We start from the raw sequence: 19,173 nt of genomic DNA, 5'->3' as shown, positions 1-19,173 counted from the left end.
AGGTTCTACAATTTGTAGATGCACCTAAAGAAATTATGGCCATTCCAATCCATCACAACATACATAGGGAACCCTATGAGTTCGTTTTTATAGCATTAACATTCACAATTTACTATAATCTCATAACAATTTTGTTATCAATATTACCATTTATCAGCAGTGCTTAACATAAAACATACACATCAATTTTTTATTATTTTATTAATTACATCCACTGATGTTTACAATAATTCAAAAACATGTGCAACCCAATATACATGACTATACACACTTATTTAGCAGCAGTATATTAACATCTAAAACACATATACCCACTACATTCACTCATCCACATACACTCCCCACCCATTAAAACCCCATCTATTCCCTTTTAATAGATGCACCATACATATTTTACTTAAAGTGCTTAACACAAACAGGGATCCCCGTTTCGCTGCAGCTTCCTATCCATGACATCCTTTTGGAATTGCAGCAGAGAATGTGGGAACACCCCTGCTCCGTTCCTGCAGTAAATAAAAGAACAGACGCCACTTATATAGTGCAATATGCTTCAGGGTATCAAAAACCTCAACTACCCCACCACTCTGAGTTGTTGAATCAGCTCAAAAGAAAGCCAGAAAAACGAAGCCTCATTCTTCTGTCCCACCAGGGGGAAGGATCAACGTTTCCTGGATTCATTGGGAAAAAAGGTCTATCAAGGTTCCATGCTGGTAGCACGTATCGCAGCATACCAGCTGTATATGACACAATACCAGAGGAACTTGTGGAAACAGGTTCAAGGTATTGTAGCTAACCTTCCACAACAACATCAACAACCTTTAACGACGTTGGTGGACAAAGGAATAGAATCAGGAAAGCATGGGGTAAGAGTGGCGTACAATGTATTCGAGACTTCAACCCGTCTCTCTGCCTCTGCAATCAATGCAAGAAGATGGGCTTGGCTTAAAGCCTCAGATCTTAGACAAGAGGTCCAAGAACGTCTGGCAGATCTCCCTTGCGATGGAGAAAATCTTTTCGGTGAGAAAATTCAAGCCATGGTATCTCAATTAAAAGACCACCATGAGACACTCAGTCAGCTTTCCAAGCTCCAGCGGATCAACCATCCTCTATCAGGCGACCAACTCGCAGAGATACGAGGCGACCTTTTTACAGACTTGGGAGGTATTATCCACCTGCCTCTTCAGGACGTCAATACCGACCCCCACAGAGGACGCCCTCGCCAAACCAAGCAGCAGAAGACCCAACCACCACCTCAAACTGGTCCAGCAGCCAGTTTTTGAACTGTGCCACGAGAACAGAAGTCTCTCTCTCTCTTCTGCTAAACCCTATGCCCTCCCTACCAGTTGGAGGACGACTTCATTATTTTCAACACCAATGGAGTCGTATCACAACAGACCAATGGGTATTAGCCATACTAAATCGGGGTTATCGATTGAAATTCAAAACAATACCCCCACATTCACCTCCCACTCCACTCTGGACTCACATGATAATCACATCTCAGTTAGCAGTGGAACTCTCTTCTTTGCTGACAGCCAGGGCCATCGAACCAGTTCCCCTGTCTCAGCAAGTGAAAGGGTTCTACTCCCGCTATTTCCTCATTCCAAAGAAAACAGGAGGCCTTCGTCCTATCTTGGACCTCCGCAATCTCAACAAATTTCTTTACAAAGAGAAATTTCGAATGGTATCCCTGGGATCCATCATCCCGTTGCTTCAAAAGGGAGATTGGCTCTGTTCTCTGGACCTTCAAGATGCTTACGCTCACATACCAATTTCCATACAACACCACAAATACCTTTGCTTTGTAGTGGGGAAAAAACCATTGCCAGTATCGGGTCCCCCCATTCGGCCTGGCCTCTGCACCTCGAGTTATTCACAAAATGTCTAGAAGTGGTGGCCGCACATCTAAGAAAAAACTATATTCACGTTTTTCCTTATCTCGACGATTGGCTCATCAGAAGTCCATCCAAGCAGGGAGTTCTCTCTGCCTTAAAAACCACAATAAACTTATTACACCTCCTGGGTTTTCTCATCAACTATCAAAAATCTCACATCAAACCATCTCAGTTCCTCGCATTCATCGGAGCAGACCTCGACACCACAATGGGGAAAGCTTCCCTTCCTTGCGACCGGGTAGACAATCTAGTGCGACTGGCAAACATTATGATTCATCATCAGTTCGCATCTGCTCATCAAGATCTGATACTTCTAGGACACATGGCCTCCACAGTACATGTAACTCCTTTCGCAAAGTTAGCCATGAGACGAACTCAATGGACTTTGAAATATCAATGGCTCCAAGCTTCCCAACCATTATCGCACACAATTCAAATCACCCACCAGCTTCGCCAATCACTTCACTGGTGGACAAATCAGACAGCATTGACTGCTGGTCTCCCATTCCAACCAACAAATCCGCAAGTCATCCTGACTACAGATGCCTCCAACCTGGAATGGGGAGCTCATGTCAACAGCCTTCAAACACAAGGGACGTTGACTCCGCTCGAGAAAAAGTGTCAAACGTCTTGGAACTTCGAGCGATACAATATGCCCTTTATGCCTTCAAAGACTGCCTCTTAAACAAGACTGTGCTGATTCAAACAGACAACACAGTAGCAATGTGGTACATAAACAAGCAAGGAGGTGCTGGCTCATACCTCCTATGCCAAGAAGCAGTACAGATCTGGGCTTGGGCTCTGGAGCACTCCATACAACTCCGAGCCAGTTATTTGCCGGGCATCAAAAACATTCTAGCAGACTATCTCAGTCGACATTTCAATGCCCATGAATGGTCGCTGGATCCACGTGTAGCGAGCAACATTTTTCAACGTTGCGGTCGCCCAACTATAGACCTCTTTGCATCCAAACTGAACCACAAAGTGGAAAGGTTTTGCTCCCTCCACGGACATCGGCAATCAATCCCCAGGGACGCATTTACTCGCCCTTGGAACACAGGTCTTCTGTATGCGTATCCTCCAATTCCGCTCATAGCGAAAACTCTCGTGAAGCTACAACAGGACACAGGGACAATGATCCTCATAGCCCTGTATTGGCCACATCAAGTATGGTACCCCATACTCCTCGACCTCTCGATCTCACAACCAATCAGACTGGGCACAGAGCCCACTCTCATAACCTAGAATCAGGGCAAGTTGCGTCATCCCAACCTGACAACTCTTGCCCTGACAGCTTGGATGTTGAAAGCTTAGTTCTGCAACCACTTAATCTTTCAACTCAAGTCTCTCAAGTTCTAGTAACTTCACGAAAGCCTTCGACATGTAAATCTTACTACTTTAAGTGGACCAGATTTACAAAATGGTGTACTCAAAAGGGTATAGAACCTTTTTCCTGCCCCACTTCTTCTTTACTGGATTACCTATGCCACCTGTCGGATTCCGTTCTCCAGACATCTTCTGTCAGGGTACACCTAAGTGCCATAGCAGCTTACCACAAGGGTTTAGGCGGTGCGCCCATAACGGCACAACCACTAGTAAGTAGGTTCATGAGAAGTTTACTTCACCTTAAACCTCCCATTAAACCACCGGTCACTGAATGGGACCTTAATTTGGTATTAACAAGACTCATGCGTTCAACGTTTGAGCCTCTACACTCTTGCAAAGAGAAATTCCTTACATGGAAAGTACTTTTCCTAGTAGCCATTATGTCGGCTAGGAGAGTCAGTGAGTTACAAGCTCTCGTCACATACTCGCCTTACACACGTTTCCTGCATGACAAAGTAGTCCTTCGCACTCACCCAAAGTTCTTACCAAAAGTGGTAACAGACTTTCATATCAGTCAGTCAATAATCTTGCCTACTTTCTTTCCAAGACCACACTCTCATCCAGGAAAGAGAGTTTTACACACTTTAGACTGTAAACGTGCGCTAGCTTTCTACCTTCACCGCACAGCGGTACATAGAAAATCCACCCAACTCTGTTTCTTTTGACAAGAATAAACCAGGAGTTGCGATAGGTAAACAGACTCTATCCAACTGGTTAGCAGACTGTATAGAATTCTGTTACGAAAAAGCTAATATTCCTCTCCAGGGACGAGTAAAAGCACACTCATAAGGGCCATGTCCACCTCAGTAGCACACTATTGTTCAGTGCCCATTCTTGACATATGTAAAGCTGCAACATGGAGTTCCCTTCATACATTTGCAGCTCATTACTGTTTGGACAAAGAAGGATGACAAGATTCAGCCTTTGGACAATCTGTCTTAAAGAACTTGTTTCCAGTTTAATCCCAACTCCTTCCATATACATCCTACAGTGATTTCAGGCTGCCTCAATTTTTTCCAGCAGTACACCTGTTGTGTGCTTCTTGCACTTGTTGTATGCTGTTGGTATAACATAAGAATGACGCAGCCTGTAGCTTGCTAATCACCCATATGTGTGAGGACTATCATCCTGCTTGTCTTGGGATAAAGCAAAATTGCTTACCTTGTAATAGGTGTTATCCCAGGACAGCAGGATGTAGTCCTCACAGAACCCACCCACCTCCCCGCGGAGTTGGGTCCGATACGTTTTATTTTATTTTTTTAGCTCATGCAAATTGCTACAAACGAGACTGAAGGGAGACCCCTGTGGCTGAGAATATCATGGCATGCTGGGCATGCTCAGTAGGCCCACAGTGCCAGCCAAAAGTTTCTTGAAACTCTTGACACAAGTTTTCCGTACCAGGGCTCCATCTGATGATGTCACCCATATGTGAGGACTACATCCTGCTGTCCTGGGATAACACCTATTACATGGTAAGCAATTTTGCTTTATTCTTAAAGCCAATAGGAAAAATTATTTAGTCTTAGGTGATTTTAATTTACATGCCGATGTGAATCCATTGTCATGCAATTGTGAAGATATTTTTTTAATCTTATGTCATCTTTAGGCTTCATATTAGTTATACATATTCCCACATATAAGGGCAACCATACCTGAGATATGGTATCTTTTAGAGAGAACAGTGCTTGCAGTGATTCTCATAGGCTTTTCTTTACAGGTTCCTTGGTCAGAACATTATCTTATTCAAATACAAGTTTTGATTCCGTCTATTGTAGGTTCCATGGGTTTTATTCAGGTTTTTTAAACGTGAACTTGTAAATGTGAATCAATTGCATTTAGTATAGTTAACCAAATTTCAATGAGATTAGTGTTAGCAATAGCTCTGCTGTTGAAGAATGGCAAGCAACTTGTACGAGCGAGAGCAAATGGAAGGGAAAGGAGGTGAGTGAAGATGGAAGGGTAGAGGTAAGTGAATGTGTGAGAGGGGAGGGAAGGATAGCAAAGGGAGCTGAGTAAGTGGGAGAGAATGAAAGGGAAAAGGAGGTGAGAGAAGGGAAGAGGGAGCATGTGTGTCTGCAATAATGTGAGAATGAGCATGTTTGAGTATAGGAGAGTGAGTGTGTGTGAGAGCATGTGAGTGAGCATCTATGTGAGAACATGTATGTGTGTATGAGCAAGTAAGTGTGTGTGTGTTTGTGTGTGTGTGTATAAGAATGAGCATGTTTGTATATATGAGAGAGAATGGACAAAGTTTGTGTAGCCCCCCCCCCCCCCCCCTTCACCCAGTAATCCAGGACAATTTCAGGCTGACTAGAAGTCAAAGGTTCCCTGGTATGGAAAGCTGGAAATTTTTATCCTGATTAGTTTTGACATATTTTATTGTTTGGAATCCTTTAAAATTTTTATATAAATTTAATTTTATAACATTATATTCGTCAGCTGCTTGAAATTTGACATTTTTTATTTCCTGATTTTATTGTTTTTATGAGGAGCGGTGATGTTTGGTTTTCCATTGTTGCACTGCATACAGAGTCTGGCTTTTTGCGACTTCCAGTTTATTTTTTTGTCTACATGTTTCTGTTTATACTTTATGGTCACTTTATTTTGAGTTTGGTGAAGGATTGTCTGTGTTCTGGTTTGTGACGGTAGTAAGGTATTCTGTAGTTTCTGTGTAGAGATCTATAACAACCTGTCATGCTCTATTTTCTTAATAGGGGGTGTAGTGATATTTTAGGGCCTGGTGTAATAATTCCATTGTTGCATTTTCAGGGTAGGGTTCTTGCTGTTTGAGTGCTGGCAGTTAGTGCAATTATGATATGGCAGGTTTACTATATTATAATTGTAGTTCAGTTACTCATGACTTTCTGAGGGCTAAGCCCAAACTAAACACATTTTACAATAGGCCTAATACCATATGGGCTCCAAGTGTCTTTTCAGTAGGGTTTCCTCACTGGCATAACAGTAGTGCATGTAAATATAATATTTATATTGTAAATTATATTTTTACATCAGAAGACTGTACTTTGAATGCCCTTTTTCATGTAAAATCTGTTAATGCATAATTTTTAATTGTGTGTGTGGTGAGAGCTGACAAGGCTGTAAGGTTTGCTGAGCATCTAATACCCCTTGCATTAGCCCTAAGAGAGGATAAGACAAATGGCAAAAATTATTGCCTTTTTGGAAGTATTCCCTATTCATGGAAAGGTAAAAAGGCTATGTCATATAGATAAATTCAATTCCTGGCTGAAAATCTGGTGCACAGAAAATGGTTTTGGATACATTGGTGGGTGGGGCTGTGTATGGAGCAGTAAAAGACTACATAGTAAGGATGGCTTACATTTGTAGCAGGAAGGAGGATGCTAAATGAGAACTTCAAATCATATATTATCAGACATTTAAACTAGAGAATGGGGATGGCAGGAGGTAGCCAATGAAATTGGCATGTCACCAAGTGATACAGAAAGTGGGAGGAGAAAATAACACCAATTGGATTAAAAAAAAAAAAAAAGCAGAAAAGGTGACTAGAAAGTGCAGCAAATCAAGGGAGAAAAATGGGAAAGCTAGGACCATAAATGTCATAGTTTAGGCAATAAAATCCCAGATTTGCATGGCCTAATGGTGGAGGGCAGACTTGGCCATTGTTGCTGTTACAGAGACATGGTTCACTGATTTTCATGATCTGGGATATGGCCATTCCAGGCTATAACTTGTTAAGGAAGGAAAGAGAGGACAGAAAAGGTAGAAGAGTACCTCTTTATGTCAAAACTGATCTTTAAGCAACTAAACTGCAGGGGACATGGGGTAGAGAAGATGCAGCATGGACTATCCTTAAAAAAAATAAAAAAAAAATATATATATATATTTTTTTTTTTAGGTTTTAGGTTCAAAACATATATATATATATATATATATATATATATATATATATATATATATATATATATATATATAAACTCAAATGGCAATGTATATTATATCTCTTGTATAAACTTGTATATTATATCTCTTGTATAAACTCAGGCAATGTATATTATATCTCTTGTTATTAACCCCATATATTTATGAATACCCTAAGAATAACCTAAGAATACCACAAAGAATTCTCTAAAGAATTATGCAATTCAACTTCAACTCCTTGGCAGTCCAAAACTCTGCCTACTTAGGCAATGTATATTATATCTCTTGTTATTAACCCCATATATTTATTTCCAAGTTATTTATACCTGTTCTTTGTAAGACATTTACTTGTCACTGTTATTGTTCAAAATGTAAACCGAATTGATCAGTAATTCTGTTACTGGAAAGTCGGTATAGAAAAGTTCTAAATAAATAAATAAATAAATAAAAATGGAAAAACTGGACAGAGATCTGCTCGAAGACATCCAAAAGGTGGGAAAGAAGGGAGAAGTGATGCTCACTGGAGATTTTAATCTGCTGGATGTAGACTGGAGAATCCTTTCTGCGGAATCTACAGGAAGTAGCTGGAAACTACAGGGGTTGGTTAGCCTTACCTCGGTGGTGGGAAAATGAATGGAGACTCTGCTGAAGAATAGTGAACTATCTACAACCTGGTAGGATACTGGACCTGAGGCAGCATGGATTCACTAAGGGAAGGTCTTGTCAGACAAGTTTGATTAATGTTTTTGATTTGGTGACTAGAGAATTGGATCAAGGAAGAGCACTAGATGTGATTTACTTGGATTTCAGCAAAGCTTTTGATACGATCCCACATAGGAGATTAGTGAATAAAATGAGAAGCTTGGGAGTGGGTGCCAAGGTAGTGATATGGATTGCAAACTGGTTGGTTGACAGGAGACAGCGAGTAATGATAAATGGAACCCACTCTGAAGAAAGAACGGTATTAAGTGAATTAACACAGGGATTGGTTTTGGGACCGGTTCTGTTCAATTTTTTGTGAGCAACATTGCAGGAGGGTTAGAAGGTAAAATTTATTGTGGATGATACTAAAATGTGCAACAGAGTGGACCTAACCTGAAGGAGTAAAGAGAATGAAAAGTGATTTAAGAAAGCTTGAAGAGTGGTTAAGGATTTGGCAGCTGGGATTCAATGCCATGAAGTGCAGATCATGCATTTGGGGTGTGGTAATCCAATAAAACTGTATGTGATGGAGGGTGAAAGACTAATGTGCAAGGACTGCGAGAGGAACCTTGGGTGATTAGTGTCTGCCAACCTGAAGGCGGCAAGGCGATGTGACAAGGCAATAGCTAAAGCCAGAAGAATATTGGACTGCATAGAGAGAAATAACCAGTAGGAAAAAGGAGGTAGTGATACCTTGTACAGGTCCTTGGTGAGGCTTCACCTTGGAGTACTGTGTTCAGTACTAGAGCCCGTATCTCAAAAAAGACAGAGACAGGATGAAGGCAGTCCAAAGATTGGCAACGAAATGGTGTGGAGTCTATATTGGAAGACTTATGAGGTGAGGCTGAAGAATCTGAATATGTACACCCTGGAAGAGAGAAGGTGCAAGGGGGGATATGATACAGACCTTCAGATACCTAAAAGAATTGAATGAGGCACAAACTTTGAACTTTTTCTTTGGAGAGGAAACAGTAGAACTAGAGATCACAAAATAAAAATCCAGGGGAGAAGACTCAAAACCAATATAAAGAAATATTTTTTCACAGAGAAGGTGGTGGATGCCTGAAATGTCCTTCCAGAAGAAGTGAGGATGAAACAGTAAGCAAATTCAAAAGGGCATAGGATAAACACTGTGGATCCATAAGGCTTGAGGATGATAATGAGAAAAGGGTGCATGGGGGTAACTTACACGGAACGGCAGTTAGTACCTTTAATCAGAAGACATGGGTGATTATTACTCTTAACCAATTAGCGTTGATATTTTAGACACAACTGCAACATCGCTCTCCACTTTTACTGTAGGGTGGGGAAAAAGGGTATTGGATTCGGAAGACAGTCAACGCTGGGCCTTGACTTTTTTATGGTCTGTGATTCTAATTTGCTGACATTGAGGATAAAACTTCTACAGCCAAGTCCAAAAGCAAACAACATTTAAGCAGCATTGTCTGAATTATCAGGAAGGCTGCTCACCATGTAAAAATGTTGCAGTAATTTTTTTATGGGTTTGACAGTTACTTGGTCTTGCTTGTAAGTATACTATTCTTAACATAAGGCAAGAAGGTATCCGGCATGGACACATGCAGGTAACCTGCATAGAGTGGCACTTACTTCCTTTGGTGGACACCTGGGGATGACCTGCACAGAGCGGTAGTTGTTGCCAAGGGAATCTTGGGCAGACTGGTGAACCATTTGGTCTTTTTCTGACAGCAATACTTTTACTATTTATTTTCTGATCTTTCTCTCATTTATTTATCATTGTTTTTCACATCATGTGTATATATCTTCCTATCCACAGCTCATTATCTTCTCTCCTCTTCTTAATATCGCCCCCTCTTGCCACTTTACCCCTCTCCTCACCCCTTCATGCCTCTTTCCTCAACCATGATTCCCTCTTCTCATAACCCTCCTCTCTGTCCCATACTGTAATGGAAGTGGACTTTTATGCCGTGGCATGGTTAGAGCAGGCTATTAGGCAAACTCACTAGGTACAAAGCTGGGGTTTCACCTGTACCAGCCCTGTTCCCCACAGATTGAGCCTTTGGGTTCCAGGGGCTGGCAGGACTTAGGCGATGGTCCTTCAGATCAAAGACAAAGAGAGAGTCCAGGGCAGGCAGCAGTCAGAGAATCACTATGTTCAGGCTGAGAGTTGGGGCAGGCAGCGAGTAAAGCATAATCCAGGGCCAAGGCAATGATTAGTGGTGGGCAGCAGGCAAGAGAGTGGTCCAGGTCCGAGGCAATGATCAAAACCAGGAATCGGACAGGACGGGGAGAAAATAGGACATGAAGGACCAGAACAAGACAGGATGGACAAGGCAAAGCAGGACGAGGCAAGGAAACAGACAGCAAGTCAAGTCACAGGAGAGAGAGCAACATGCACTGTTAGGGAGGAAGGACCTGTTGCTGAGGCGTTTGCTTGTAGTACGGCTGGGGTTTAAATACCCTGCCGTGCTGACATTACGAGGCACTGCAGGGTTCCTTCCTGCTACAGCCCCCGTATAGTCAGGGCGAGTGCATGCACGCCTGAAGGGAAGAGCAGCGTGACTGGCTGAGCGCTTGCCAGCAGCGTCCTGCAGGTCCTGGTGGCATTGGGGTAGGTGCAGCAGGTCATGGGCTTTCCAGCAGCCAGCCAAATGTTATACACATATACAGCTCCTTCCTCAGTCCCCTTAATCTTTTTCCCTCTTATGTTCCCTTCTCTTATCCCTGTCCTCTCACACCAGTTCCTTTACTTATTACAGCTCATGTCCTCTCTCTCAGCTTGCATCCCCCTTGCTTCTCTCTACTGCTTTCCCCTTCTTCCAGCTCATGTCTCCTTTTTCCAGCTCCTCTGACCCTTAGAGCCTGTGTCTACTCCTCTCTGTGCTACAGCTGTACTGTCGGCCCTTCTTCCCCTCACAGTTGCTCTCCTCTCCCATCCACCATCTTCCAGCAGTTCTGTCAGCCCCCTTTCACCCTCATTATAGCTCATCTGTCCACATTTCCCTTTCCTAGACCCTCTGTTGACAGACATCCCTATCTCCGCTGCACTTCAGGCAGCCTGTCTATCCTGTACTGCTGCATCTCTCCAGTGCCCTTGGTAAAACATTCTGCAGCCAGCCAATAGGCTGCAGGGGGAGGTGGAAGCAGTAGCAGGGAGATATAAGCACATCCTTGTGCTGTCCCCCACAGCTATGGAGCTTTCAGCTCCAGATCTATAGGAGTACAGGAGACAGCGTTGGAGATGCTACAGCACCCACAGAGCTGGTGCCTATGGTTATATTTATTTTCCTCCAGTGATGATCTCAAATTCTATTGCACTATAATTACTTTTACCTCTTGCACCAGATTGTAAATTCCAGTGAGAACTAGATCTGAAGTAGCTTCTTCCCCACCCTTGTTGGTTCTAGGACCAGTTGCTCTATGAAGTAGTCTTTTATGGTGTCTAGGAACTTAACCTCCACAGATACCATAAATGAGTAGATGGAGCAACTGGTCCTACAGCCAACGAGGGGGTGGTGTTGTTATTTTAGATCTAGTTATCACTGGAATGCAAAATCAGGTGCAAAAGATAACGGGGAGCTTTGCAACAGTTATCATAATGCAGTCAAATTTGAGATAGTCACTGGAGAAAAAAATCTTTAAATCTTGAAATTATGGGTGACAGGATTTTGATAAATCCACTCTTCTTGTTTGCTTTGTTCTAGAACCTGACAAGGATTTGGTTTCAAGACTATTGCTAAAAAAATTAATAAATTCCTGAATACAAAAATTAAAGAAGATTTTTTTAAAGCAGAATATGATTTGCGTAGGTGCTGACTTAGTTATCCTGCCAAATGCAGATAAAGTTTAAAGGATCAATTTTTTTTCTTATTTTGGGAGCCTGAACCAGTTCCAGGTTTTTATTGAGAAAAATTCTATTGATAATACTTGAAGTTTGGCTATTTTGGCTTGATTTAGGGATTGGCCTTTGCTCATTTTGTATTCTGTGATATAATTATAATTTTTTTTCTTGTTTTTCTTATTTTGTAATTTGATTATGGGTATAACAGAGATAATGAATATTTATTAGTTTAAAGTATGTCTTACTTGATTAAATAAAAAAAACCCAAAAACCTTGAGGAACAAATCCAAAATAAGTAAGCAAAGAAAATGCACATAGTTGTAATAAATACAATAACACAATTATTGATAAAATATATTGGAAAATAAACCCATTATACTTTTTTAAAATTTACATTGACACTTTTTTTTTTTTTTTGTAGTATTTGTAGATGTATATGGGTTTGTTTTCTTTTTCATAATTGTGCATTGCATTTACAAAAATAAAATAAAGGTGGTTACATCAAAGCCCATAATGTTAGGGCCATGATGGTGATTAGTCAAACATCTGAGGTTGTGTCTTATTGAGATTTGCAAGGCTACACCTGGAATTCAATTCAGGTTCATCCTTCATTATGATCTATACACAGCCTCCTGTTGGAGTGTTAGTGTGGGCTGTTTGTCCTTTATGGCCTTTTTTTTTTTTTTTTTTTAGTTATTTTTTCCTAATGTCTCTGTCTTTTATCTAAAAATGTGTAAAATACAAAATGGGAGTTTTTCCAAAAAAATATATTTTCACCATTGATGACTTCTGTCTTATTTTCTACCTTTTGTTGAAGACAACCCTTCGCCCCTAGGAGGTCCCGTCTGCCTGTCATCAGAGAAAGTAAAATTACTTAATTGTAATAAGCATTCTCTGATGGCAGCAGATCAAGTCACACAAATCACCTGCCTCTCCACTGGGGGTGTTTCTCTCTCTCTCTCTCTCTCTCTCTTTGCTTTTCTTTTCAAATTTGGCTGGTGTGAAACTGAAGAGCTGCAGAGTCACAGGAGTGCAGAAAACTCTAAATATAACTGACTTTCAACTTTTTTTTTTTTTTTTAAGAATACTCTGGAAAATACTCCATGTCATTGCATGTGAACCATCTATGTAACTTGTTGATCTACTGTCATCAGAGAACATGTATTTGATTTTCCTTTTTCTATATCATGTGTATATGATAAGGGATGATAACTTCTCTTCTTTCTTTCTTTCTCTCTCACAGGTTGAATAAGACAGAGTTCAGTTTGGAAGAGATCTATACCAATAAAAACTACAGGACTCCCACAGAGAAAAGGTGATACTTTAAGAGATGTTGTGCCTTCCTTATCTCTCTATCATCTTAGTTGACCTGATTCTTATAGACAGTGGAATGGATCTTGTGACATAAGGGGAAGATAAAGTGATGCAATAGCTTCAAGTCATCAGGGATGGGGGTGACCATTTTTGGTTTTGCACTTACTATAACTTTTAATTCCTGCTTTCCTTTGAAATACTGGAGAAGATGGCTGAACTTGATGGATCTGTGTTCTTATTTGAAATTACCACCAGAGGTAGAAATAGATGATATAAGATGATCAAGGACAAGTTGAATTAGTTTTGGTTTTGCCCCATTGGAATAGTAGATCGTGCAGGTTACACATTTTTAAATAAATAAATATTTTCTCTAAGAAAGCCTAAACTTCAAGTCCCATCAGTGCAATGGGAGCAAAACCAGAATTAACTGTCTATCTTTGATTATCTGTAGCCAGTTGGTAACTCTAGGCGAAGGGGGTCTGGATGGTCTACTCCTGTGAGAGGGTAGGGAAAGAGGCATTCTCATTACAAATACAGTGAGGAAATACTCAGCATGCATAGTAGGGGGAAAGAAGAAGATAGTCTTGCATGCATAACCTTTCCAACATCTCTCCGTTCCTCCTTAGATCCTTTGAGACCATCTTTGAGGAGCCACTGGAGCGGAATGGTGACCTGATCTTCACCAGTCAGCGCAAGGTGAAGCGGCTGGTGGAATTCCATGATGCCAGCATCCCCCGGAAGCGTAAGACCCGGCTGAGGACTCGCCTTGCAGCTGGGGTGGGAGGAGGCCGGGCACAACGGCGGCGGCGGCAGCAGGCAGAGGCAGGCAGACCCGATGTAGAGACGCTGCTGCGGCACCGGCTTGATGAATTGGATGCGCTTTTTGCTGATGAAGAGCAATAGTAATAACGGGGAGTGAAGAAGGAATTAAACCACTGTACATTGAGCTATGTACAGATTTGTATAAAGTTCCAAGAGCGGGGTTGTTTCTGCCTGATTTGCCAATGAGCATAAACCTCTGAAAGAATTTATCCAGCCAGGGTATTCCTTGTTTTATCTGGTATTTTTTTCCTTTTTGAAGACTGGCTGTTTGTTTCCCAGCAACCCATTTTTTAAATTTTGTTTTGCTATTTCGCACAAAACCAATAAATGGGAGGAAAATGTTGATGACAAAATCTTCCTCAATTTTATTTTGAACAACAAAGGATATGCATGAGATGGTTGTTAATGAGCCCAAATGGAACTGAATTGGAATTTAAAGGGGGAGTACAGAAGAAGAAAATCCAGATTTAATAGAGAACGGAGACTAGTGATGAATAATTAGCTTCAAAGTGTCACTATGAATAATAAGAGGGGGTTCTATGGAAAAAATTGAATCAGATTGAAATTTTACTTTTTCTTTTCTCTCTGAAGACAAACAGATTAGCTAGCCATATACATAATCTATATTGATTGGGTCACACTTCAAGACTTTTCTGGAAGAATATAAAATCTTTACAGCTCATGCACAGCAAAACATTCAATTGTAGTAGTAGTAGTAGTTCCCGCTCAGCAGTGGTCCCATAACTATGTTCGTTTACTTTTTGTCTGCTATCAATTTTGGACCTCTTCTGAGGCTCCACAATATATTTTTAACCTCTCAGTTTGTTTGTTTCTACCTTTTTGGCTTTTTGCATTAATTACCCCCTCATATTATTCAGAGTATACTGTGTTCAAAAATGTCTTCATTTGATTTTAGAGCATGAGTTTTGCTCACAGTGTTTGAAAAGCAGACCAGTGGCTTCTATCTCTATACCAAATACAACCAGATAATGTCCATTACCTATCATTACAAGGTTTGCTTCAGATGTTTGAGGCAAGGCTACAATAACTTTGAATGCAAGATCTAAATCCAATGTTGACCAGAGTGGTTCAAGCTGTGAAGGATAGGCTCTGTGCCTTCCTTGTCAGTGACGTAAAGTCCAGCTTCAAGAAACTGGTTTCAAAAAGACCAATGAAGGATTGATTAAGCTGACCATGATTGCACTGGGGGCCAGGCTTTGCTGGAGAGATACTCAAACTCTTTTGCTTCACAGTCCAAGGGCAGGAATGAAAGTGGAGCAAAATTGCAGTCTCCCTACTCATGCTATGGAAAGGGCCCTAAAGGTGTGAGGAAAGAACTAAAGAGTTGGTATCAAGCCTTGAGTGGAGGTTTCGAAGTAGTTCTTTAATGCAACATACTGCTATGTGAGCTTGGATGTGACAGAAGTACTGCCTACTCTGAAGCAACCCCACCTAGAGGTTAACTCTACCTCCTATGTTCAAGTGGCTCCACACTGCTCTCCAAAGTCCTATTCAATGAGCTTCAAGAAAGCCACTGATGATATATAGTATCCCCTGAGGCTGGCTCCAATTCTTCTATTGGCCTTTTTCAAAGCAGATTTCATTAGGAAAATCACCGATCTTGCTTAACACATCAAAAGGGCAAAGGTCCAAACTTTGAGCTCCTAGACTTCAGTAGGTATGATGAGTGAGGATGCCTTCGGCGTGGTCCCAAAACCTGGAGAACTGAGATTCAAGCCTTTGGAACCCTCCCCTGCAGGATTGGAGTATTTCTGGACTTCCAGTGTTTCTCTTTTTGTAGACAAACCAGAATCCAAAGGCTCCTGGGGTTCTGCTTAATTTCAGTCTAATAATTCTGGTTCCGAAGGAAGATTGTTCTTCTGACAGAGCCCTCTGCAGCCAGTAGGGAAGAGGTCTCCCAATGAAGATATTTCCTTTCCTGTTTTCTTTTTATAAAAATGGAAAAGGCTGCCCCTTTCAGTCTGCTGGCAGGAAAACCCAGAGAACTTCTTCTTGCCCTTCTCAAGTGCCTGGATACTCCCAAAGAGTAATGACATAAAATATGGGAAATCCCACACTCTGTACTACCTGTGAAAAAGAATGCAGGCACAAAGGGTGTCGAGACAGCTTTAAGATTCAACAAAGTGCAACTGTCTTACTAAGAATGTTAGTCTAATCTGCTCTTGAAAGGACTAAGAAGTTGAAAAGACATGTCTCAATCTCCTCAGGGCAAGAGTTTGATTGTAGACCTTGTTAGGAGAAGATATGATGCAGTACTTACACATCATCCTGGAGAAGGCCAAGAATTCTGTTAGTATCTACCTCAAAGGAAATAGAACAAATTTCAAAAGGTTTTAAGTAAAGATGGTGAAAATGATCTAATTTGCATTCCCTATGAAGTTTATGAGATGGTCTTGAGTCTTTCTTTGCTGTGGCCATTGATGCCCATAGTTGGTTATGGCTACAAGCCTTAAGTCTGTATAAGAACTTGCAGAAAAGACTTGCTGCCATGCTGTGCAGAGGTGATGATGATCTCCAAAACCAGTGGACCTAATGCAAGATCATCAAGCCATGTTTTAGACCCGTGCCATTTCCACCTTTGGCACCCTAAGAGTTTGAGTGTGATCTCTAGGAAGCTGTTTTTCCTCAGAAGAGATGCTACTCATCCCAACATCCAAGGCCTTGCCAGCATACGCATAGGAACTTCAAGCCCAGTACTTCAATCCAGTCAAAACCAGGACTGGGGTTTTGATTGGATCCAGAGGAATCATGAAGCATCCAAGTCTCTTTGCTCTGAAAGGATTCCATGTAGTAGGAAGGCTGAAATTTTTAAAAAATTGTTAGCCCATTTTAACTTTGGACAACTCTGTCCTCTAGATTTTAAATAATGATTACAAATTATATCTAATGTAAGCCCTTCCAAATCACCTGCCTAAAATACCATGCATGCACCTGTACATCACTGGGATATACTGAAATTAGAAATCTCTTCCATCTTGTAGGATACAGTGGTCAAACCTGTCTCTTTGCAGAAGAGAGGATGAGGATTTACTCCCGACACATCAAGGTTCTCAAACAGATTGGAGAATTCAGACCCATCCACAATTTACAGGTCTTGAATAAGCTCCTAAAAAAGGAAATGTTAAAGATGTTTCGGCTTCCCTGCCCCCCAAATCCAGGAATTTAGCTATGCTCCCTGGATATAAGGGAATTTAGCTATGCTCCCTGGATATAAGGGAATAAACTTCTGGAGCCTTGGATGTATTTCTGATTTGTAGAAGGGACAGTGTACCTCCACTACCATGTACTGCTTTTTGGTTTAGCTTTAGTACCCTAGTTAATCACCAAATGTTTTGCTGCTGTTGTAGCTTGTCTGTATACACTGATGGTGTATGTCTTTCCTTGCCTGGATGACTGGCTAAGCAATAGCACACTTTGGGTAGCATCAGACAAATCAGTGTTGCAGCCACTACTGGTTGTGTTTGATTTTCACTAAAAACGCATAGGGGCTCTGTTAAACATGACTCAAGCTATGGCTTATCTTTCCATGGCCAGGGCTAAGCATGTTAAGCATCACTGACTGATACATGGGGGTAACCTGTATGGCACAGTAAATACTACCTTGGGAAGCTTGCTAGGTAGACTGAATGGACCATTGGTCCTTTTCTGCTGTCATTTCTATGTTTCTAAATTTCTATGTTTCAATGACGGCATGGTCAGAGTGGGGGAAATAATACAGATTCAGCAGACATTAGCTTGGTCCAGGCTGAAAATGTTAGACCTAAATATCTAGATTCAAAAAAGTGAGTATTTACACAACTTCAGACTTATTAAAAAAAAAAAAAATCTAAGCAGCTCAGAACCTAATCATACTGTTAGTAGTAAATGGTATCATATATTATCCCAGGACAAGCAGGATGCTAGTCCTCACATATGGGTGACATCAATAATGGAGCCCTATGTACGGAAAACTTCTCTCAAAGTTTCTATGAAACTTTTGAATGGCACTGGAGTGCCTACTGAGCATGCCCAGCATGCTATGATATTCCCTGCCACAGGGGTCTCTCCTCAGTCTTCTTTTTTCCGCGAAGCAGTTAGCCTCGCGGTTTGATTGGAGTCTGAGGTGAAATTTCATCTCCACAAAAAATCGGAAAATTTCAATTAAATTTTTATCCATCGAGGGGTTTTTCCCATTTGTTACCGGCTGGTAACTTTTTTCTCTTTCGATTCCCGGCTGGGAACGCTAAAATTCGGGTTCGCCGTCGACGGCTGTCCGGCGCCATGGCCTCCGGGTTCAAAAAATGCCCGAATTGTAATAGAACAATGTCTATTACTGATCCGCATGGTGAGTGTGTTCTTTGCCTCGGCAAGGATCACAACATCCAAGCGTGTTCATCCTGTGCTGAAATGACCACGAAAGGTCGACGACTGAGGGCCGAAAGGATGGAGCAGCTCTTTTCAGTCCAGCTGCTGCCAAGACCGTCGACGTCTGCCCAGTCTTCGCCATCGGCCTCGGTTCGGCAGTTACTATTAAAAAAGAAACTTCCGGCTGCGGGGGACGCTTCCACTCCATCCCCGTCGATTTCATCGAAGGCATCCACTTCAGGAAGCGACAAACAGCCTGAGAAGCATCGCCATCGACATCGACGACGGCGGGAGTCGGTGTCCGGAGACACTAACACAGGTACGGCCTCCCCTGCTAAGAAAACCTGGACGGAAGCAGAGGCTCCAAGGCCTACTGATGGGCAATCCCCACCGATATCGGTGCCGGGTTCCGAACCTCCTCAGGGCCCTGAGGAGGAATCGGCATCGCCAACACCGCCTCCCTCCACAGCTGCTCTGTTTTCACCAGCTGTGCGTGTGGAACTTGACATACTCATTCGTCAAGCGGTGCAACAGGCTCTTCGAGACGCAAGACCGCCATCGATGCCGATTCCACATCCATCGATGCCCATCTCTGCACTAACGATTCCGAGGTCATCGACGATGCCGCGGGAACCGACATCGATTCCAACCCCGGTGGATTCACCGTTACCTCGTACGCCTCCCCTGATTCCGTCCTCGGTGCCGATGCCCATGCCGGTGCCCTCACCAGGAAGGCCGATGCCAACACCGGTTCCTCGGGAGGATGTTCCCATTTTGCACCCAGTTTTCAACAAACTGGACACACTACTGGGAATCCTGACAAGGCAACCACCGCAAGATCCACTTCCAGGCCCTTCAGGGGTGCCAAGGCCCCCTAGGCCACATTCACCTGTAGGACCATCAGCACCTTATCCTAAGCCTCAGCAGGAATCGGATGATTCCCATTCAGAATACTCTTCGGAAGAAGATTTA

At 42.1% G+C, this 19,173-nt stretch overlaps 1 protein-coding gene across 2 annotated transcripts in view; it reads left to right on the top strand.

Moving 5' to 3' along the window:
• The window catches only part of PRR14 (proline rich 14), a 170,963-nt gene extending 156,779 nt beyond the window's left edge, over nt 1–14,184 (top strand). For both annotated transcript variants that reach the window (XM_029606821.1, XM_029606822.1), the window contains exons 9-10: nt 12,944–13,015; nt 13,641–14,184. In XM_029606821.1, coding sequence (XP_029462681.1) covers nt 12,944–13,015; nt 13,641–13,917 — 349 coding nt within the window. In that variant the 3' untranslated portion in view covers nt 13,918–14,184. The remainder of the gene's footprint in view (nt 1–12,943; nt 13,016–13,640) is intronic.
• The last annotated feature ends 4,989 nt before the right edge of the window (nt 14,185–19,173 follow it).

Source organism: Rhinatrema bivittatum, chromosome 6 (genome assembly GCF_901001135.1).
Source record: "Rhinatrema bivittatum chromosome 6, aRhiBiv1.1, whole genome shotgun sequence".
Lineage (NCBI taxonomy): Eukaryota > Metazoa > Chordata > Amphibia > Gymnophiona > Rhinatrematidae > Rhinatrema > Rhinatrema bivittatum.
This window is presented reverse-complemented; position numbering and strand designations above follow the sequence as displayed.